Source organism: Malus sylvestris, chromosome 5, assembly GCF_916048215.2.
Source record: "Malus sylvestris chromosome 5, drMalSylv7.2, whole genome shotgun sequence".
Lineage (NCBI taxonomy): Eukaryota > Viridiplantae > Streptophyta > Magnoliopsida > Rosales > Rosaceae > Malus > Malus sylvestris.
The window spans coordinates 40,870,531-40,891,497 of record NC_062264.1 but is presented as its reverse complement, the minus strand read 5'-3'; the positions used below and the strand labels follow the sequence as shown (position 1 = coordinate 40,891,497).

Sequence of the window (20,967 nt, the reverse complement as noted above, 5' to 3'; positions counted from 1 at the left end):
TGAAATGAAATTACGAACAATTGAATGGCTAAAAAAATATTGATTTATTCGATTCTTTGCATCGGTAATGCTTGAATGAAAATCTTTCAACTAAACGATTTCGATCGTCAAACAACACCCTAGAAATAGAAATAGGATGAAGTTAAGGACATCCTCAACTTAAATCCTTAACTTGCACAACTAAAATTCAAATCGTCTTTATAAACATACCTAAAAAAAGAACAGACGTCCATAGCCAACTCAATAAGAAGCGAAATTTTTTATTATGATTGGAACACGACTGATACACTATGTGTTTTTATATAAGTGAAGCAAAATTTTATTTTTTAAATTATTAATTTTTTAACACACATATCTTACCATTTATATAATGACATATAGTGTACCATCCTGTGTTTCCGTCGCAGTTAAAAATATCTCCAAAAGAAGGCAAAAGAAAAACCCCAATAAAGGGAGGAAAGGGGCCCTCGAAACACTGATGTGGAAGCTGCCCACCCAGAGTCGCACACAGCAAATGGGAAGCCAAGACAGGACGGGGTCTCGCTGTTGGTTGGACTTGGAGGACAAGAAATAAGTAGAAGTTTCAAGGGAGCAAGATAAAGCAAATGGCAACTCCTCTGCCTCTCCTTCTCAGAAACCCTCCTCACCGTCTCTGCACTCACCACCTCCTCCCTCCTCTTTCCACCACCACCATCAAACCCTGCTCTCTGGTTTCCTTCTCCTCCTCCAACACCAGGTCCTTTCCCATCCTAAAGTCCGCTCAGGTCTCCCTCTCTCTCTCTCTCTCTCCAATGCCATTAATGTTAGTTTTTAACTATTAACATGTCAATCTCTGGTGTAGATGGAAGGGGGTGAAATTACAGAGGAAGTTACAGAGACAAGTTCAACTGAGACCAATGTGATTGGGAAGAAGAAAATATTTGTGGCTGGTGCCACTGGAAATACTGGTAAAAGAATTGTTGAGCAGCTGCTGGCCAAGGGTTTCTCAGTTAAAGCCGGAGTTCGGAACTTGGAGAAAGCGAAAGCTAGCCTTCCCTCAGACAACCCAGCTCTTCAAATTGTGAGTTTCTTCAGAATTTCAAGTGCTGGTATTGATTCATGCTGGGAACTCAATTGGGTTTTTCGTTTTGTGTTTGTTTTTTGGAGAATGTTTAATTTTTTCGGGTCCTCGATGAAACGATTTCTTGCGAATGTTCAGGTGAAGGCAGATGTGACAGATGGTTCTGCTAAGTTAGCAGAAGTGATAAGTGATGATTCAGAAGCTGTGATTTGTGCCACTGGATTTAGCTACGGATGGGATGTGTTTGCTCCATGGAAGGTCACCTTGATTCTTTTATCTGTGCAATTAACATCTATTTCTATTACTTTGTGAAGCAACTTGTTGAAAAAATGTAAACTTCCCACATCAGAAACCTGGCAAACGAAAAATAGACTATATATTAACGAGTGGTTCAGCTAATTGCATCGAGGCCTTTTGTATAAAACCCTACGCCTGCTAGACTGTGCAAGTGATTGAGTTGGGGATGGTATCGGCGTTGATCAGTAGTCCATCTTTCTGTAATCTTAATACTACTTCTATCTTTGTGTAGTCCACCGTTGATTTTCGATTGGTGTTTGATTAAGTTCAATCTTTAAGTAGTTTCTTGTTTGAGTTTTACTTTAGCAAATGAGTGATGCTTCAAATTTATGCCTTTAAAATCCTGAGTTTTAGCCTTTGGCTAGTAATGTAAAGAACTATCATTATTCGAACATCGAGTGGGAAATGAATTCATACTTTTTCTTGGCTTCAGTACATAATGCAACTCGAATGGCACTAAATATTTGATGGTTCTGTATATGCACACTAGAAAGCGGCTAGCCCCGTGTTCTGCTATCTGAAATAAGATAATTTTAGTCCAGGTTGTAATGGAAAGAACATTCGTTATTTGAACATGTTTTGATGTCTGAAAATGGTTTATTTTAGTGCAGGTTGATAATTTTGGCACAGTAAACCTTGTTGAAGCATGCCGTAAACTTGGTGTGAACCGGTTTATTCTTGTGAGTTCCATCTTGGTCAATGGAGCAGCAATGGGGCAGATTCTCAACCCAGCTTACATCTTCCTCAATGTTTTTGGGCTCACCTTAATAGCAAAGCTTCAGGCAGAGAATTATATCAGGAAGTCTGGCATAAACTACACGATTATAAGGCCCGGTGGGTTGAGAAACGACCCTCCAACCGGAAATCTTGTAATGGAGCCAGAGGTAACACAATTTTTGTCACACTTTGAGAACTCTCCCCATTTAATCTTGTTAAGTACGAAAACTCGAGCTGTTTTAACTTAATGTTGTCTATGATCTCTCCTGATAGGACACTCTTTCGGAAGGCAGCATCTCTAGAGACCTGGTTGCAGAAGTGGCTGTCGAGGCATTACTGAATCCTGAAGCGTCTTACAAGGTTGTGGAGATAGTTTCGCGGCCTGATGCCCCTAAGCGTTCTTATGAGGATCTTTTTGGTTCCATCAAGCAACGGTGATCTTTCACTCACTCAGTTTCATTCCGGAACCAGATTACTATGTTGCTTTGCCTATATTTGGTTATATGAAAGAATTGAAACTAAATTATGAATAATTCTCTTGATTTCTTGAAACCAAATTTAATTAATCATAAGAAATTGAACATCACTTCCAAAAGAAAATAAGCAAGGAAAAAAACATGATGGGGAACTTAAATGAACAAGTTTAAAACAAGAAAGCCAGCAAAGAAGCCATGGCTCCTAGTGCAGCAGCAGGAACACCTAGAGCAGCCGCGGCGCTCTCCATCGGTGCAGGTGCAGGAACACCAACATCTTCAGCAGCTCCGAGCGACGCGAAGCTCACAAGAACAATCATGCAGATGGTGAAAACCATGGCCATTTTGCACCCCTCCATATTTTCTTCTTCTTCTGATACTAAGTCTCAAGTCACAAGTGGAAGAAGTGTGCTAATGCTTTTGGTTTGAGGAAAATGAGGAAGCTTAAGTGGGTTTTATAGGTAGGGGATTAAGGAGCTGAGCAAATGGGAGCTTCACACCTGTCAAATTATGTTACTTTAACCGCAAACAAAATGATTTGGGAGTGGTGTGGCCTGTGTTTAAAATTGCAAGGTTAGGAGAATATAATCTCTTTACAGGCAATTACTTGGAATATTTGAATCATTTTTAGTGGCATGCATGTGAGCTTTCGAGGTTTGTGGGCAATGTGCTGTCCACGAATTATTGAATATTGAGGTCATTGGATTGCTCTACACATTGGGCCTTTCAAAATTGAAGCTCACAATGGAAGATAGAAGTTGGACCCTTCAAATTTGAGACCCACATAATGGAGAGGAGAGAAACATAACTGATCCAGAGAAACAAGTTATGCATTTTTGTAACAGTGCGTGATTGGTTTAGAATATTATTAAAGATACTAAATTCTTTTTTAGCACAAACACAAATGCTCTCATCATGTGTCAAGCAATGGCGGATTTAGAGCGGGAAGCATGCAAAAAAATTTCAATTTATTCACTCAGGTATTCGTCGAATATTTAGTTAGCTTGTTGTCGTCAGCCAAACGCGCACATATCAACAAATTTCAACAAAATGTTGAACAATCTGATGAGTAATATCGAGAGAATTTATATCGAGCATTGTCAACCCAATACGTTATGCCTATCAAATACTTGGTAGGCATAAAAAGAACTTGTACTAAACATTCAAAATATCTTTAACCTTCACATGTATATTTTTCGAACTCCGAATAATCCTGGACCACTTCGATTTCAATGTACATCCTTTGGCGTTTATTAAACGGATAATTTTGTTTTAACGTGTCAAATATTTATTAAAAATAACGCCAATGTAACTACAAATTAATTGCAAGAGGAGTCTCTCCACTCCCTCTCTCTCTCTCTCAACTTGATTAGAAATTTAGAACAGAAATGAGTAAGGTGCCGAAATATCGGCGAGCGGTGCCGGCGGCGACGACGAAGTTCCGAGAAATAGAAGTGCTGATAATCTCGGCGCAGGACCTGAAGAACGTGAAGCACGTGACGCAAGTGAGGGCGTACGCGGTGGTGTACGTGGAGAAGGACTACCACGCGGCCAGGACGAGCGTGGACGAGCACGGCGGGACCAACCCCACGTGGAACGAGGTCGTCAAAGTGAAGTTCCGGGAAGACTTGCTGGAGAACGACGTGCTGGCAGCGCTGAACGTTGATATCTACGCGCACGGGCTCGTGAGGGAGAAGCCGGTGGGGAGCGCGCGGGTGCTGCTGTGCGACGTTTTGAAGGGCGGGGACGCACGGGAGCCGGCGGATAATCCGATACAGTGCATGACGGTGCAGGTGTGGAGGCCGTCGGGTAGGCCCCACGGGCTGCTGAACCTGTGGGTGCCGCCGACGGGGAGGTTCTTGATAAGGAGGGAGTCTTTGTCGTTTAGTGTGAGAGAGGAGGCGGAGGAGGACGAGACAGTGGTGGCGGTGAAAGGTGGCGACGAGGCATAGGTTTTGAACTTTCGATGTGTCACTTGTATAAAAGTGCATGTGACACGTAGAGCAAATGTTTATGTTTTTCGTGCATGCAATGGACTAGTACTTGTTTGGATCACTCTCACCATATTAGGGAGGTGATTAGTAAGTAAATGTGGTTTAAATAGTTTTATCTTTTCTTAGTTACGTACATTTAATTACTTTACAATTAATTACTTTCTTTGTTTTATGGAATAAATGTGGTTCAAATAACATTATTTTTTTTAAGACTCTGATTAGTAGGTTGCATGAAATTGGAAAGATGTGTTGGTGGCATTATAACATTATAACATGTGTTGGTTGCGTCATGTTTGTGTTTGTTTTCACGTATTACAACATGAATGGATGATTAAGCTATTTTTCAATGAAAGTATTAAGAAATACGTTATTCATAATAATTTTTTGACAATTAGGTTATTCTTCAATAAAAGTATTAAGAAATACGCAATTCACAATAATTTTTAAGTTATTTTTAAAGGAAAACTAATGAAAATGATTTGAAAATTTTGAGTTTTAACGATAAGGACAAAATAAAGGGTAAAATGAATAAATGTGGTTCAAATAACATTATTATTTTTAAGACTCTGATTAGTAGGTTGTATGAAATTGGAAAGATTGTTAGAACAATGTCATCCGATGTTTGTTTTGTTCATACATTATAACATGTGTTGGTCGCGTCATGTTGTGTTTGTTTTCACATATTACAACATGAATGGATGATTAAGCTATTTTTCAATGAAAGTATTAAGAAATACGTGATTCCCAATAATTTTTTGACGATTAGGTTATTCTTCAATAAAAGTATTAAGAAATACGCAATTCACAATCATTTTAAAGTTATTTTTAAAGGAAAACTAATGAAAAATGTTTGAAAACTTTGAGTTTTAACGATAAAGATAAAATAATGGGTAAGTCACGAAGTGATAAATGACGAGGACAAACCACAAACATCAACAAGCGACTCTGTGGCCCAATGGATAAGGCGCTGGTCTACGAAACCAGAGATTCTGGGTTCGATCCCCAGCAGAGTCGTCGTCGTCCCTTCTTTTTTTATTTTTTTGTTATTTTAAATGCAATGCATTTGATAAAATAAAGAGATCTCAAAACAATATGTCAGGATGGCCGAGTGGTCTAAGGCGCCAGACTCAAGTTCTGGTCTTCGAAAGAGGGCGTGGGTTCAAATCCCACTTCTGACATTCTATGACAATGATCTTCTTTTTTGTAATTTTGTTTTGTATTTATAGCTCTTTTTTAATCCAATTTTGCAATTTTCATGTGTAGTTCAACCTTCAAAAGTCAAAACTAGGGAATATCTTGTAATTCTTTTTATACGACAATATTTTAACGGGATTAGGCTCAGTCACATAATGAGATATTGAGAATTTAATATTGGATAGCTACACGATAGTGCTGGCGGCTTTCTCCTTACATGGTCTTCCATTTAACTGGACAAATTGATTTCTTCCTTTCGAAAGGGTACTTGCAAGGCCAAGAAGGGGAAAGCATTGATAGAAGGTACATCACTACATCAAAGGTACAAATATATGAAGGAAAAAGACTAATAATTACAGTTTTTTGATTGCTCAAGCAAGGAATACATGTCAAATGGAGCCACTTGGTTGGCGTCAATCGGCTTAACATGTTTCTTTCCTTCGAAAATGAACCCTGAAGCGAACAGCAGGATTCGAGATGGCTATTGTGGTCATCATCGCCTCCTGCTGTTCATTCTGTCTGTTCCTTATTACATGATGCTGTTTTAAGTCTCTCTAACTGTTTCCGTATATAAGCCTGTTTTAACTTCTCCCGACGAGCAGCTGCTTGCTCTTCCCTACGCAGTTTGAGCTTAGACGCCATCTCTCTTGCTTGATTTGCTTCTTCGTGTACTTCCCTGAAGAAAAGGAACACAAGACCAGAAATCATGAGATGTCTGTTGCCAGGAACATAGAGATTTCAATCAAGCAATACATATCTGTGGCCAGGACGATGAAGGACTAGATTCAATCAATAAGTAACACCCCATGTAAATGGAGAAACTATACGAAAGAAGAGAATAAGAGAAACCTTAATCCAATCCAAACTATTTTTTCATTTATTGATGAAATAGATTCCTAGTTTTTGTGTCGAAAGCATAGTTCTAAAACTACACTCGTTTATTCTTTTTATACTTTATTCAGCTCATTTCCGGCACTCAAGACATTGTACAGGACTTATGAAATCAGATGAAATTTAACAGAATAGATCGGCAGTCCCATATAGAGCAAATGAAAATTAAAAAACAGGAATGCACATCAAGAACGGTTCAAAGAGCTTAAGCAACTCATTCATAGCAGTTAGATTCGAGTTCTACTACCAACCCCCAGCCCAAATATGAGTCTCAGCTCAACTACTTCACCTTTGACGCTTAGAAGAGGAACAGCGGCAACACCAAATTACTGTGGCTAAACGTTAAGTATCCAGAGTTATATAGAATATGGTAACACTGAAAAAATAACAGTATAACACTAACAAAGGTTCACTCAAGCGACGAATGCTTTTTCATTGTTTGATTATGTTTAGTTAACTCTAACTAAACTGTCTGTACGGCATATATACTTATAACTTAACACAGAAATAATTTGAAAATTTTACCTCACAAAACGCTTGTGGATATCATTGTCCACTGTCGCATCCGCTCGCCCAAGCCCCAAAGGTTTCGTGCTAAACAGCGTAGAAGCGTTGATCTCGCCATCTTGATTCTCCGGAGATACTACTGCAGGTGAATCACGGTGCTGAGTCTGCTGTGGTTCATCCTGCTCAACTCTCTTGCCGAAAAAATCCACACAATACTTCTCTTTATCTTCTTCATCTGATAGCTCTCCCCTTGCTAGCTTATCGTACAATGCAGCCTTCCTTTCCAACGCTGCATAGCTCGCCGATCCATCATGAACTGCTTTCAGCTCAAGCTTGTCCCTGAATTTAAACCAGCAAAAAAACATAATTGGGTTTGATTTTAGCAGAAACCCAAATTAAAGCCTAGAGGTAATTGAACAGAAGTTGAAATGTCCAAAACAGAGAGCTCAAAAATCTCATCTTCTCACTAAAAAGAACCCAAAAACCCTAAATTTGTAATCAGATAACAACAGGAACCCTAAATTACCAAAAGAAACCCTAAATCTTAAATTACACTAACCCAACAAAACAGCTGATAATTAAGTAAATTGTAATTAAACCCAGAAAAAAAATTGGGAAAAAGGAAAGAAAAAGACGTACTTGTGGGCCCGGGCGTCGACGCCGGAGTTCTTGGCGGAGAAACCGTCGTGTGCGGTGATTCTCTTCTTGGCGCGATGGAACTCAATGTCGGAGCTGGCGAGTTCTTTAGACTTCTTGGATTCTTCTTGGGATTGATACAGTTGGGCCTTGAGCTCCATGATTGAGGAAGCTCCGACGCCGGCGATGGCGCGGTGCTTCTTCGGCATAATTGAAGACTCCGTCAGCCATCCGAGGGATTCCACCACCATCCTTCTCTTCTTTGGCTCCTCGTCCTCCGCCGCCATTTTTCGTAGGATTGAAATTGTTGGTTGGTAACTGGAGATTTCTGGTTTCTTCTTCCTCTGTTCGAATTTAATTTCATCGGATTCGCGGAATTTCGCTTCTTCAGTCGGGTGGGTGGTAAATTGGTAATGGACTCCACCGCCACATTGTGGCCCGGCCCATTCAGGCCCATTCTTGTAATTTACCACTATTTTCTTTCTTTCTTTTTTACAGAACTATTTGCTGCAATTTACAAAACTAGATGTTTATCTCTGGTGTGTGGCTGTATTATTCGCTGCCGGTTCCAAGCCCGAATAAAAGAGGAGGGGGAGGCGTCAAGCAGTCAATAGCCGGCAATCCGTTCTCACGTCAAATCCCTGTGAACCTAGTTTACAAAATAAAACTGATTCCAAAAATTTCGAAAACTTTGTAGAATCTGAATATTCCGCGATTAGAAACAAAGTTTGATTCGAAATTTTTGGATTGGTATTGAACCCTGTATTTTGATCCGATTAGTCCGAAAATCACCCCTGTTAGACATATGTAGCTCAATAAAGTGACTGCCTTGATCTTTTAGGACATACAACTCAACTGAGGTACATTGAAGCAAAGGAGCCTTCTTACTCCATTTATAACTGGACTGAAACGATGGAAGCAATGAAGTGTCAAACATCCACGTACGTGCAATAAAAGAGACAGAAAATTGAAGTCACATTTATTCATCGAGGCTTCAACGTAGAGGGACAGACGAAACAAGGTACCAAACTTCATGGATGACGGATTCAGTGGCGCTTCTTCCCTGTTGCTACTTCCCAAGCCTGTAATATGTGGTTCACGATTTCCTCTACTCCTTTCCCGTGCTTCACCTGCACATACGCGGTTCACAAGCATGTAAATCATGAACATAAAAATTCAATATCGTTCCTACAACAACAAATCATTCGAGAACCACCTTCCTGGCACAACGAAACATTGATAGGGATAATAGTGTCGAGGATATGTAGTAATCACAGATTATGTGATTTCCAAAACTGAGAAAACACAGCTTTTTGATTTCATGTTAACGAGCAAATTAGTGCATTTGTGCATCTCCAAGTTTTAAAAGCACAAATATCAAGCTCACATCATGTTTACAAACGCTAGTGAACCAATTGGATGGTACGACCAACCAACCTGAGCAAAGACAAATGGCCCTCCATCTCGCATTCGTAGTGCATCACGCTCCATCACTGCCAAATCAGCTCCAACTGCTGGTGCAAGGTCAGTCTTGTTTATCACCTGCAATCCAATGTTATTAAGTCATTCACACATCAATCCCTTATTATTTAATCAAAATATAGTCAACACAATTGATAGTAGATACTAGACAGAAATGGTATTCGGAACAACAGCAAAAAACGCATACCAGGAGGTCAGCTTGAGTGATGCCGGGGCCACCTTTTCGTGGAATTTTATCACCACCAGATACATCGATTATGTAAATGATATAGTCAGCCAGCTCCCTGCTGAAGTTCGCGGCTAAATTATCTGCATCCACACAAATTCAATTGCATAGCGTTTCAGAAAATAAGTAGAAAACCTCAATTAGCCACTAGTCATCATTCACATACAAAATTCCTCCATTTCTGGAAAGTTTACAATAAGCATTTCCATCCGAACTAAATTTTTGAAACATTTTCCGCTGATGAAGCTGCATTTTCTCAAATTAACACCAAACTCCAGATGGCTCCATAAGGTCATTTAATTTCACGCTTATTAGAACAATTACAACACTACCATCAGTCATTTGCAATAATCAAATTGAAACATCAAGTCATTTGCAATAGTCTGCTACAACTGCTTTTGGAAAATACCTCCGCCAGATTCACAAAGCAGTATGTCGGTCTTGTACAAGTTTGAAAGCTCCTCAAGAGGGCCAAGGTTAATACTGATGTCTTCGCGAATTGCAGCATGTGGGCAGCCCCCAGTTTCCACAGCACGTATTCTTTCTTCCGGAAGTGCTCCATTCTTCACCAAGAACTCACCATCCTCTTTTGTGAATATATCATTTGTCACCTGCAATTGTTACGCTTATTATCTTTAACCCTTCCTCAATCAACTTGAAGCACCGGCGTCAAAGGTCTTCACAGACACTAACAACTACTATGCGAAACTGCATTACAGTTTTGTGAAAAGGTAAAGACACAAAAGCTTAAATATTCGAAACTGTTCCTACTTACAGCAGCAAGACTGTACTTGTCACGCAAAAGTTTACACAGAGCCAACATCAGAGCAGTTTTCCTGCATGACATGAAGCAGAATTTCATCAACTCTCATTGAACCGGACGATTTGCTCTAGCAAATTAGTATTCACAAGAATCACAACTAAGAATTTATAAATTTATAAATTGCCATGCTGCAAAAATGAGGATAATTTGATATTGCTGGTGGGTGCTACACTGTCCAAGCAACTAAACAATTTCCAGGGAGAATCTGGGGAAACCAATACAAACCCACATTGCTGAATTGATGAAAACTGCACAAAACATACGAGTCTAAAAAAAAAGAAGAGATTAGACAATCCCTCCTAACCGAGAGTGATTTCTGCACTCCCTTCACTATATCGCTTGATTTTCCTTTGATTTATTCAATCGGGAGTGCAAAAGGTGAAAAAGAAATGCGGAAATCACAACCATAGACTCAAAAATCCAGAAGCAGAATTAGAATAAAAATAAAGTGTCAATCTTTAGATCAATTCTAGTCTATTAAGCTAATGATGCGGTTGATAAATTTGAAGTTGTTTTCAATAATTTAAAAAATTAAAAATTAATAAATAAAAGGCAAAAATTACCCAGCTTACCCGGTACCAACAGGTCCACCAATGCCAATGGTGAAAGCCCTTTCATTGAAATTCCTGGAGAGGAGAGGTGGAGCTCTTCTGCTGAAGTACCCGGGGGAGTATATGGGTTCGTGTGAGTGTGGTGCCAGCCCATCGTGGCTATGGTACACCTTCCCATCTGGGCCCACAAATGAATTTGGTGTTGCTGAACTCCCATGGCTATGACCATGGTCATGATCATGATGGTGGTGATGGTCATGGTGGTGGTCAGCCATTGATCACTAGAGTATGTGGAGTTCTACAGTGGGTCAAAAGGGAGAAGGGAGAAGAATGGGGAAATCTGGGTTGGTTTGGGTGGGCGCACACGGTATAGGATAAACCAGAAATTTAATTTACCAAAACACCCTTAGTTAATATTCAAAATTGCTAAACATAAATTACATTTAGCCACGTATTATTACGATCTAGTGATATTCCTCCTCATATGTAAGTAAGAGGTTTTAAATTCGACTCTCGTCAAAGGAAAATTTGAATCACATTATGAGACTAAGCCTACCCTCTCTCCTTTAGTTTAAGTAATATTGTTTCTTTCAAAAAAAAAAATTACATTTTACCACCTCAACTTTTAAGCCACATAAGGAACTTAGTCAATTTGTCTCTTAAAGAGCAATATTTTCCTTTGTAGTATTGGTGGTTGTACAACTACGAACACCCTTAGTTAATGTTTAAATTTTTGTAACCCGATGATCATATTAAAAATAAAATTACACTAGTGTGAACGTAGTCCAACTTTAAATAAACTGTAATACGTTCTTTGTGTTCTTATTGTGTCGTTTTGATGGTCAAATATCCAACTTTACACACGATGATACATCAACAGTGTACAGCAATTGAGACACTCCTCAGAATTTCCTTCTTATTGGTGTTCATAAATATGTATACAAATTAATATGTATATGACATTCTGAGTGCCCTCTCCATCATCGACTTTTTAATGCATGCACTCCATCACTGTCCTGTTAAAAATCACCCGCCGTTGCACAAAGTGCATGCATAAAAAAAAGAAAAAAAATTAAACAAATGAGCACTCACAAACAAAAGCAAAATAGATAAACAAAACCTATATATGTTGTAGTTCAGTCAAACAAGTTCTTGAGTGCATTGACTTTGCCACATGGCTGCTGATCTGGCAACAAGTCCCTTTGAATTTGCTGCTGCCTCTGAGCAGTTTCTTCATCTTGTTGCCTGATTGTGATCGGCTGTTCAAGATTGCTAATCACTCCTTGCTTTTGTATGTAATCTCTTTTGTCTTGGAAGAGATAACAGGCAGCAATGAAGGAGACCTGAGCTGTGAAAAGTATAGTCCAAAGTCCTGAGCTTCTCTGTGTTCTCTTATGGTAGGCTTCTAATCCAGTGTAGATGTTGATTATCCCAAACAATGATATCATTGTCCCAAGCATCCAATGTGCCAAGTACCAAAAACTCCATTCTTTCTTTCCCCTATAAGAAACAAAAACTCTCATTCAAATCTGATACTAAGTAACGACGGATCAATAGTCTAACAGTTCGGTGCGTGGCTTTAAAAAATTTGACAAAAGCAATTTTTTAGAGTTATAAATCATTACACTGTTGGCTCCTCCTTCTGTTTAGAAAACAAAGGTTAACTTGACTGTTAGACTGAAGGAAGGGCCGGCCAATGGTGTAAAAATTCACAACTTTAGGGTTATTTTTGTCTATTTATAATAGACGTGGACCGAACTTTCCCTTACTTAACTGTTACCTGTGTGGCCTGAAAAATCCTATTAGGGTTTGTATCCATATGGAACCATAAAGTGCAAGACCTAATCTCTGGTGGTGGTTGTTGAATGAGTTCTCAAAGTTTCTTAGGGACATCACAGCTCCAGCTGTGGCAACAAGCACTGACAGCATCTGTGTATACATCGAAGTTCAATCAGAAGCCACCATATACAATTACAGTTGTATTTAACATGCCTAAATTATTACGTCGACGGAGCAATTATGCCAGTATATGGAGTACGTAGCAGACAGTGATGATTTGCAATCTACTTTTATATACAAAAATAGGAATGATTATGGTGAGTTTAGTTTGCAAAGTTAATCAAAATAAGTATACAAAGATTGATTAGTGTAGGATCTTACTGAGTTGGAGGAGACAAATTCATGAGTTTAAGCAGAAAGAGAGAAACTTGCTATGTATTCTTGCTGTTCAAGTAATCATATAGGACGACAAATATGGTTGCAGTATTTTTTCAACCTTAAAGTAATTAAAAAGGTGGTGCAGATAGGTTTATAAACAAAAAAGAAACAGTGGACAGCATGATTAAAGTTAAAGTGGCTTATCATGATTACTGAGAAGAAAGATCAAAACTTGAAAGATTACTGATGTTTAAAGATCAAAACTTGAAAGATTACTGATGTGTTTAACTCAATGATCATAATTAATCCAGTTAATGAAATGGTAATTGGATAATCAGTGTTCTTAGTTCTAATTAGATAATTTTCGGAAAACAGCTCGAAATGGAAGAAAGAAAGATGAGAAGAAATTAAGAAGAGCTTGCCTGCAAAATAACATGGAGGTAGAAGAGAACTTTGGCTCTTGTTGTCCCACGTTCCTCTCTAACAGACATTCTAATTACAAGTATTCCAAGAGGCATCAAAAACCCAATTGAAAACCATGCGAGGAGGCCGTGAACTGTAACGTTAGACGTCATTCGTGGACTCAGCTGCAAACACAACAATCCGAGAAGGGGAATAAGAAGAAATTCATCCGAAAAGCCGGAAGAAAAAAAAAAAGCAAAACCGATTTAAAAACACTATACCTTGTGAATGTTTTCTTTTATGTTATTGTGACTGCTGTGTTGGTTGACATCTTCATGAAATGAGCAGCCAACTAATGGAAGAAGAAGAAGAAGATAATATGTAGTTATAGCAAAAGACGCTAGTTTGAGAGAAGTTTGCATTCTTCAATATCTGACTGAATTACAAGGCCAAGGGAAAAGAAGAATCAAAGCCTTCACCCTCTCCCTCCCTCTCTCTCTCTCTCTCTCTCTCTCTCTCTCTCTCTCTCTCTCTCTCTCTCTACAGATTTCAGATTTTCATCATTTTGTGTAGACACTTTTAGGATGTGTTGTATATAGTTAATCTGATTTGGATGGGTTTTGGGATAATTTGGAGAAGGAAAAGTTGAATATATGTGTAACTTTTCAAGGCTGGTTTTGCTTTAGACAATGTGGTATGATCCATAAGTGAGTAGAAAAAGGAAAATTTTAGTAAACTAGAAGTTTTATATATGAAAAACACTTTGGAGAGTTTAATTGGAAAAGGAAAACCTCTGAGCAAATCACTTGTCATGTTCTAATTTATTCTTAATTTTGAAATTGCATTAGTGCTTTTTCTCCATTGAAAAGTATTTTATTAAGGTACAAAGCTCCAAATTTTTTTCTGAAATGTAATGTTATCATGGATCCATGGACATGAAAACCCTAAAAAAAAAGTTGATTTTTTTTATTCAAAATGATTACTGAGATTCACATAACTTCTCACTTTGGCCATTAAGATTGAAAATCGATAGAAATGGTCCCTGAGTTTGCCTACCGTCAATCATTTTAATAATTCTGTGGAAAACCTCCATAAGATTGAGGGTATTTTTGTTCAATCAATCCCTCTTCTTGCTTTTCCATTTACCATTTGTGTAGCTTATTGGATTTGTAGCCTGGGGCGATTCATGGACGGTAGTTGGTGTGAGAGAGAAGATATGGATAAAAAATTGGAAACAAAAGAAGGGGAATGATATGAGTGTTAGGTGGGTAGTATAAAAAACTTTAACCAAAGTTGAAAGTGGAGGTTGAAATTGCCGTGATTTTTGGTCTTTATACACAAATGAGTGACGCCAAATCACAAAAAAGGTGTTAAGAAAACCAAACTTTAGATATGACAATCTAGCTAACTCATATTTAGCTTTCTAGCTTGCTCTTTAGCTTCACGTGTATGTTTGTATAGTGCATCTTTCATTCTTATTGCGGTTTATTTGAATTTTAAACAGGACAAAGACTTGTATATATCTATTTTTCTTAAGCGAGTCTCTCACAATTGTTATATTAAATGAGCGAAATATGAGATTAAATTTAAGACATCGACTCGTGTCATGAAACAGGCGTAGGCAAGTTTTTTCTCAAATTTTTGCAGTTTCTTTTGATTGAGACAGTAGTTGAAAAGCAAAAGTGATTCTGAGAGTAAACACGAAATTTCATTAATTGGTATTGTTTGTTTGTCTTTTACAGAAAAAAACATCTTTTTGATAAATATGTGTAAATCTGCTTTTGTTTTCTACTGTTTTGAACCTATGATTTAGATTTTTTTTTTTTTTATTTCGTTTACCAAACTTAACTATGGTGTCAACTTTTATAAAAAGTTGCTTTTAAAAACTTAAGCAACCCAAAACATTACTCCCAAAAGTGATTATATTCCCTCGGTAATCACTTCCAGACGGGCTCAAAGTCATGGTTAAAATGTAAGAGCGGCTAGTACTTAAGATATCACATAATTCTGATCGAAGTTGGAATATCTGGTATGGTTTAGCAAGGGTTTTAATAAAGAACATTACTAAACCATAACTTAAGAAACCTTAAAACCACCGTGTTTCGACAGGCATCCACCCCAGCAGTAACATGGAGCGACAAACAACCGGTGAGACAGCAAAATAATCGATATCGAGAACATAACAAAAATAATCGATATCAAATTTTGAAGCAAATAGCCGAAAAACAGCAACCGAGAGTTCTACCAGAACGATTCAGACACTTATCCGACGCTAACCACTGTTATAGCTTGTTGAACAAGCAACCGAATTACATAAACAAGTTGGGCCTCGACGCCTTGTACGTAGTCTTCAACTTCCTGGATGGTGGTCTAACCTTCCTGAACACCAACGGGAACTTGATCTTGGAGTTGTGGAATTGCTTGGTGCTTTCCCTCTTGCAAAGCTTAGCGGGGATGGTGGCGGTCTTGATGATCTGGATACAAGGAAACCTGACCCTGTGGCGAGATGCCATCTCGATGTACATCTGCTCCACCGCACCATTTAGCGTGGTGTCGCGGTACTCCTTGTACATGTTGTGGTAGCCCGTCCTGCTTTGATACCGCAACCAGATACCGTAGTTCTTGATGGTTGTCGGGTTCTTCTCAAAGATCTGCAACCGAATTCCACACAAATAGATAAATACCATCTCACAACAGCAAGAATAACCTCAAATCTAGCATCTGGAACATCAAGTCAATGATTACAAAACCCTAAACCCTAATCTCTAAAACCTCAACGGCTCTGCATTCCTGAATACGAGTCTCTAAATATTCATAAACTGCGAAAACAAACCTCATTGATGGCAAGAACTTGGCCATTGCTCTTCTTCACCTTCTTCAGCTTCCTCAGAAAATACCTAATCCAAACAAAATCAACATTCAGAAATGAACCAAAATTCAAGCAGGGAGATACGGGATCAGATAATCCGAGCTCAGGGGAAGGTTTTATACCAGAACTTGGACTTGGCGCGAACCTCGTTGGTGGCCCACAGCTTCATTCTGTAAATCTTCGGCTGCTCATCGGTCTCGGTGGGGAGCTTCCTCCCGACGACCTGGTACTGGTGGAACTGTAACACGAAAACGACGCCGTTAGTTGCAGCTCAAAACCCTAAAACCCCCATTTCTGTCAAGAGGGGGAGATCGGAGAAGAAGATACGCAGGCTTACCTTGAAAACGCCCATGTCGGAGAATCAGAGAAGACGCGGCTGAGATCTCTGAGGCCTCTCTGTCTCTCTCTCTCTCTGGGGTGAGATGCGCAGGCCAGGGTTTTTGTTTTGTTTATATACGAGGACGAAACCCTACTTCCATCGACCGGAGAAATTATGGGCTTTTTTCAAAGGCCAACAGTTGGGCTTTGCACAAGTAAGGCCCGTTTAAAAAAAACCCAAAATATGCCCAAAAGTGTGATTAAAACCAATTTTGTGATGCCAACAAATAGGACTAATGAAAACAGAAGTTGAAGTGCAACGGTTAAATTGTCACGTGACGTTACTAACAGGCAGTTTGACGGTTGCACTACATAATTTCTGGACAGATGGATTGCCATTTGCATACCTAACGAGTAATGAATATCAATTCGCATCAACGAGTCCATGTTTTTACGGATTTTCGTTTAGGATTCATGGCATTGGTTTGGCAATCTGGATTTGTCACAAGAAAATCGAATGAAACGGATCAGAGCAGATTATTACATATAAACATTGCTTCCCTGCTACTTTATATGTATGTACTTTGAGTAATGCAATGCTAGCAAATTCTGAGATACAATTACAAGCACCCAATATTCTCCGTCAAGTACATGTACAAGCAAGATAAGCCAACGTAATGATAACCGGCAATACCCATCCCCTACAGCTCATTCGAATGAATGCTAGGTACTAACACGGGATCAGATCATCGTTCACAGTCCTTAATTAAACCTCATCAGGTTTTCGCTTCCCTTTGTTACGCTCAGAATAACAGCAATCACAGCAAGAATCGACTGAAAAATGTAAAAACATAATTCAAATGAAAGCACAGCCAAAAGACCGAACCCAAAAAAAACACAAGGGTGCAACTTCTATTTCTATTTTCTAAATGAACTCAAGTATCGCAGGAATGAACAACGTGTAAATAGCATTTCCCCAGTGACGAAGAACACTCGGTGTACACAAAGCATAACATGCATACCATGTTTATAACAATCTGACCACGTCTTAGTATTAGAATATGGTGGCTTGAAACAATAAATAAATCCGCGGAATGGTATGTAGACTTAAAACAGGCAGTGTGGACCATTACTGCGAATAGCTTGCAAAGATCCAGGTGAATTACAGACTAAGACACGCCTAACCAGGGACAACAACCCTCCATCCATAACACAGACGAGGTTAAATAAGATTGCAGGTCTTGCTATAAGACTAAAAAACAAGCAATTAAAGTAACAACCAGAGCCATCGATTGTCAAGTTCCCTTTATGTGCATGGTTAACATATAAAACTGGATATATTTAGTGCTATGTGCTGTTGGTTGCAAATTTTACAAACATCCAAAGCTTTCATGAATCCTAAAACTGTTATTATGTGGAAGTAAAACAACGAGGAGAATTACTTAGACATGTACATTTTATGATACGAAACATAAGGAAGAAACACTTACAGCTATCGTGCATGCTACATATCCGGGCTTTTCTCTGTAGTCCACCTGCACACAAAGTAAGATGAAAGTTCCAACATACCAGGGGATGCCTCCAAGAAAGAACCCTGTTATAAACCTTCAGAAAAAGTCAAAACGTAATCTGTCAGTATTCAGTAAAAGCCAGCCAGAAGAATGCTGAAGGAACAATTCTTGTAAGTCCAAAATTTAAAATTTCATAACAAAGCATCAAAAAGACTTTTTCTTGTCATGATCCTATGATGAACTCCGGAACTAGTAGAACTCCCTAAATTTAAAAATTCATAACTTGTCCAACAAATTATCATCCCATTATAAACCGCTTCCTGTAAGAACATATCGCATCCAACCATGTAAACTACTTAAGGACCAGAAGCTAGCACCAAATTCACAATGGTATTCGCCGAAACATGGTTAAACTATTTCATCCTTATACGGTGATTGGTACAGCACAGGTGATGTTCAACCCACAAAACAAACATAACCAATATGTTTCGTGGGAAATTTATGAATTCTTCTGAAGGTCTCAATGCCTTGAAACACAAAAACAAAGGAACCCAACAAATAAAAACTTGGAGTAAAGATTGAAAGCGAATGAATAAACTTACAATAACCAGCCTATGCCGATGCCGCAGCAAGGAAGGCGGCGTTCGCTAACAGGTCTTCCCTCCACAACAGCGTAACCTTCAAACCACAAAACCCCAATTTAATAAAAATAACAACAAATTAATAAGAAGATAAAAATTCATACCAGTGACCGTTTGGTATCCATGTTGGTGGTGGTGGTGGTGATGGGGAGGCAAGGGAGGACGGCCGGAGTAACCAGGAGGTGGGACGGGCTGAGGAAAACCGACGACCGGCTCAGGTGGAGGCTGCGGAGGCGGAGGGTAGTAGTTGGCGACGCCTTGGAAAGTGCCGTAGTACTGCTGCTGGCTCTGGCCCTGCTGGTCGCCGGAGAGAGTTCTGGTCTTGGAGTTGTCGCTCATTGTTTCGATCCCCAATTGAGAATTTGGGGAGGATGGAGGGTTTCAATCACCAGTGGGCGGTGGTCTCAATTTCTTGATTGGCTCAGCTGGCAGCTTCGGCAGGCTGGCGGGATGGTAATTTTGATGGACTTCGTGCCCATTTTTATTTCATATTTTGGGCTTCTCTCTTTTGGGCCTCTCAAAGCCCATGATTCCAGAGTCTTGGTCTGGCTTGGGGGCCCTAGTATATTTCAAGTAAGTATAAGGTCATGATGAGATACTCAACGATCTATGTGACATGGTCCTTATACTCCTCCTATGGGTTAGACTTGTTAGTTGGAATTGTCCGTTGTGTCCGAATTTGAGTCTTTATTATCGAAAATTATAATTTGGCATATCTAAGTGGAACGAATTTAAAAACCGCATCATAAATAATTGTGAGTTTTACATTATCCACATCATTATTTATCAAACAAATTGGCAAATTTTTAATGTTTTTTAGCCAAAATGATCACTGATGTTAGCATAACTCCTCACTTTGGTCTTTAAGATTTGAAATCGATAGAGCTGGTCCCTAAGTTTGTTCACCATCAATCATTTTGGTCATTCCGTGAAAAATCTCTATTAAAAAATGACAAAATTACCCTTAATTTTATAAACAACGGGCCAAAATGATTTGACAACAAATTGAGGGTATTTTTATCATTTCCTCATTATTTAACCGAGATTTTCACGAGGATAACCAAAATGATTGATGATGGACAAACTCAATGACCAGTCAAGGGCGAAGCTACTATGGGTCTAGGGGGCGGATGCCCCTACTGAGATTTTTCTGATTCAGCTCAAATTGATATGGTTCTGCAACAGCAGAGCCCCCATTAAGATTTTTCTGGTTCTGTTCAAACCGATCTGGTTGTTGAGTTTTAAGTGTTTGTTTGTACCTTTTCAGATAAACAACAACATAAGAATACAAGATATATAGAGCAAGGTGTGATCAACACACTGATCACCCTTTAATCACTCCTATACGTCAGCTTCATAAAACAGAAAGCAAAAATAAGGTAAGGCATAAAGCTTTTAACCACCCTAGAAGTATGGGAATGAAGATACAAGATCCAACTAGAAGTAAGGTGACAACTACACCCTAATCATCAACCTAACAAACAGCTCCGGATACCCACTCTTGACCTTTATTATACGATACGGGGTGACTAATGCTGCACTGCGCATACTGATGCTACATATGGAATACCTAATCTTGACTTTCAAAACTGGTTCTGCAGCAGTAGAGCTGGGTAAAAAAATTAAAAAAAAAAGTAAACGAAACAACTTCGTTTCGTATGTGTTTGAAAAAAAAAGTATGTATAGTGGGGGACCACTTGTCCCCACGATCCACCCCCATTCCATCCCCTTTTCATTTTTATTTGCCTTTGCTAATCAGAGAGCAGCGTGGTGCTGCTTTGCCCCCAAATTCCTAACAGCTTGAAATGGAACAGAACATGAGCAAAGGTGATGTTCCCAGCCAGTGCAGTGCAGCCACGCCAGCAGCCAACCACTCTCTAGACGACATATATATTTAGGTAAATTTGTTAATTCCTAAATCTATAAACCCTAACCCTAATTAATTATTTAAGACGAATTTTTGTTTAATTGGTATAGAAATATAGAATCATATGTTAATGCACTAATATGGTTATTGGTTATTGATTACTGATATGAATTCTATGATTATTAATGAATGAAATTGTGAATTATATGAATATGGGTATACATTTATTCATATGATTAGTTGAATTAAATATTTATTTGTTGAATAATTTGTATGCTTATTGGTATTGGTTAATTGAATTGTTAGTTTGATTAGTTTTTAGGCATATTAGTATAGTGTTTAGTAAATTCT

The 20,967-nt window shown here is 38.8% G+C and overlaps 5 protein-coding genes and 2 non-coding genes across 9 annotated transcripts; 4 read left to right on the top strand and 3 right to left on the bottom strand.

Annotated features, from left to right (window-relative positions):
• Positions 1-493: 493 nt before the first annotated feature.
• LOC126624787 (uncharacterized protein At2g34460, chloroplastic-like) lies at positions 494-2,607 on the top strand. Its single transcript, XM_050293897.1, has 5 exons — positions 494-764; positions 842-1,060; positions 1,199-1,318; positions 1,969-2,241; positions 2,348-2,607. Exons 1-5 carry the CDS (start codon positions 606-608, stop codon positions 2,510-2,512), a joined length of 936 nt encoding a protein of 311 aa, XP_050149854.1. The 5' UTR covers positions 494-605; the 3' UTR covers positions 2,513-2,607.
• Positions 2,608-3,881: 1,274 nt separating this feature from the next.
• LOC126624051 (protein SRC2 homolog) lies at positions 3,882-4,751 on the top strand. Its single transcript, XM_050293046.1, has one exon. It carries the CDS (start codon positions 3,936-3,938, stop codon positions 4,497-4,499), a length of 564 nt encoding a protein of 187 aa, XP_050149003.1. The 5' UTR covers positions 3,882-3,935; the 3' UTR covers positions 4,500-4,751.
• Positions 4,752-5,482: 731 nt separating this feature from the next.
• TRNAR-ACG (transfer RNA arginine (anticodon ACG)) lies at positions 5,483-5,555 on the top strand. Its single transcript has one exon. It is a non-coding gene; the product is annotated as a tRNA-Arg (tRNA).
• An 80-nt stretch (positions 5,556-5,635) lies between these two features.
• TRNAL-CAA (transfer RNA leucine (anticodon CAA)) lies at positions 5,636-5,719 on the top strand. The gene has a single exon. It is a non-coding gene; the product is annotated as a tRNA-Leu (tRNA).
• A 284-nt stretch (positions 5,720-6,003) lies between these two features.
• Positions 6,004-13,864, bottom strand: LOC126622911 (uncharacterized). Its single transcript, XM_050291591.1, has 13 exons — positions 13,692-13,864; positions 13,431-13,595; positions 12,632-12,780; positions 11,990-12,351; positions 10,873-11,056; positions 10,253-10,313; positions 9,887-10,088; positions 9,439-9,560; positions 9,207-9,311; positions 8,843-8,899; positions 7,773-8,269; positions 7,152-7,472; positions 6,004-6,411 (listed from the first exon to the last, which is right to left on the bottom strand). Exons 1-13 carry the CDS (start codon positions 13,830-13,832, stop codon positions 6,246-6,248), a joined length of 2,532 nt encoding a protein of 843 aa, XP_050147548.1. The 5' UTR covers positions 13,833-13,864; the 3' UTR covers positions 6,004-6,245.
• On the bottom strand, positions 8,546-11,203 carry LOC126623524 (urease accessory protein G). The gene is made up of 6 exons (XM_050292432.1): positions 10,873-11,203; positions 10,253-10,313; positions 9,887-10,088; positions 9,439-9,560; positions 9,207-9,311; positions 8,546-8,899 (listed from the first exon to the last, which is right to left on the bottom strand). The coding sequence occupies exons 1-6, from the start codon at positions 11,124-11,126 to the stop codon at positions 8,816-8,818; spliced, it is 828 nt and encodes a 275-aa protein (XP_050148389.1). The 5' UTR covers positions 11,127-11,203; the 3' UTR covers positions 8,546-8,815.
• A 1,592-nt stretch (positions 13,865-15,456) lies between the features above and the next one.
• LOC126623612 (60S ribosomal protein L18a-2) lies at positions 15,457-19,186 on the bottom strand. Of its 3 annotated transcripts, XM_050292561.1 has the most exons (6): positions 18,854-19,186; positions 18,711-18,786; positions 18,088-18,202; positions 16,402-16,517; positions 16,244-16,307; positions 15,457-16,061 (listed from the first exon to the last, which is right to left on the bottom strand). In XM_050292561.1, exons 1-6 carry the CDS (start codon positions 19,086-19,088, stop codon positions 15,720-15,722), a joined length of 948 nt encoding a protein of 315 aa, XP_050148518.1. In that variant the 5' UTR covers positions 19,089-19,186; the 3' UTR covers positions 15,457-15,719. The 3 variants fall into 3 exon arrangements, with proteins under 3 accessions (XP_050148518.1, XP_050148515.1, XP_050148517.1); XM_050292558.1 differs by lacking the exons at positions 18,088-18,202; positions 18,711-18,786; positions 18,854-19,186 and adding an exon at positions 16,617-17,297 and having other exon boundaries at positions 15,591-16,061; XM_050292560.1 differs by lacking the exons at positions 15,457-16,061; positions 16,244-16,307; positions 16,402-16,517 and adding an exon at positions 17,116-17,431.
• Positions 19,187-20,967: the final 1,781 nt, after the last annotated feature.

Excerpts from the sequence above, each read along its gene's own strand:
- LOC126623612 (XM_050292561.1), bottom strand. The coding sequence starts at position 19,088 with ATGAGCGACAACTCCAAGACCAGAACTCTCTCCGGCGACCAGCAGGGC. Across the intron at positions 16,518-18,087 it reads ATGTAGCATGCACGATAGCT|TTCCACCAGTACCAGGTCGT; the intron begins GTAAGTGTTTCT and ends TTCGTGTTACAG. Across the intron at positions 16,062-16,243 it reads AAGTTCTTGCCATCAATGAG|ATCTTTGAGAAGAACCCGAC; the intron begins GTTTGTTTTCGC and ends ATTCGGTTGCAG.
- LOC126622911 (XM_050291591.1), bottom strand. The coding sequence starts at position 13,832 with ATGCAAACTTCTCTCAAACTAGCGTCTTTTGCTATAACTACATATTAT. Across the intron at positions 11,057-11,989 it reads ACTCAAGAACTTGTTTGACT|CAACACCAAATTCATTTGTG; the intron begins GAACTACAACAT and ends ATGGGAGTTCAG. Across the intron at positions 6,412-7,151 it reads ATCCACAAGCGTTTTGTGAG|GGAAGTACACGAAGAAGCAA; the intron begins GTAAAATTTTCA and ends CCTTTTCTTCAG.
- LOC126624051 (XM_050293046.1), top strand. The coding sequence starts at position 3,936 with ATGAGTAAGGTGCCGAAATATCGGCGAGCGGTGCCGGCGGCGACGACG.
- LOC126624787 (XM_050293897.1), top strand. The coding sequence starts at position 606 with ATGGCAACTCCTCTGCCTCTCCTTCTCAGAAACCCTCCTCACCGTCTC. Across the intron at positions 1,319-1,968 it reads ATGTGTTTGCTCCATGGAAG|GTTGATAATTTTGGCACAGT; the intron begins GTCACCTTGATT and ends ATTTTAGTGCAG. Across the intron at positions 2,242-2,347 it reads ATCTTGTAATGGAGCCAGAG|GACACTCTTTCGGAAGGCAG; the intron begins GTAACACAATTT and ends CTCTCCTGATAG.
- LOC126623524 (XM_050292432.1), bottom strand. The coding sequence starts at position 11,126 with ATGGCTGACCACCACCATGACCATCACCACCATCATGATCATGACCAT. Across the intron at positions 10,314-10,872 it reads GGTGGACCTGTTGGTACCGG|GAAAACTGCTCTGATGTTGG; the intron begins GTAAGCTGGGTA and ends CATGTCATGCAG. Across the intron at positions 9,561-9,886 it reads GCTTTGTGAATCTGGCGGAG|ATAATTTAGCCGCGAACTTC; the intron begins GTATTTTCCAAA and ends GTGTGGATGCAG.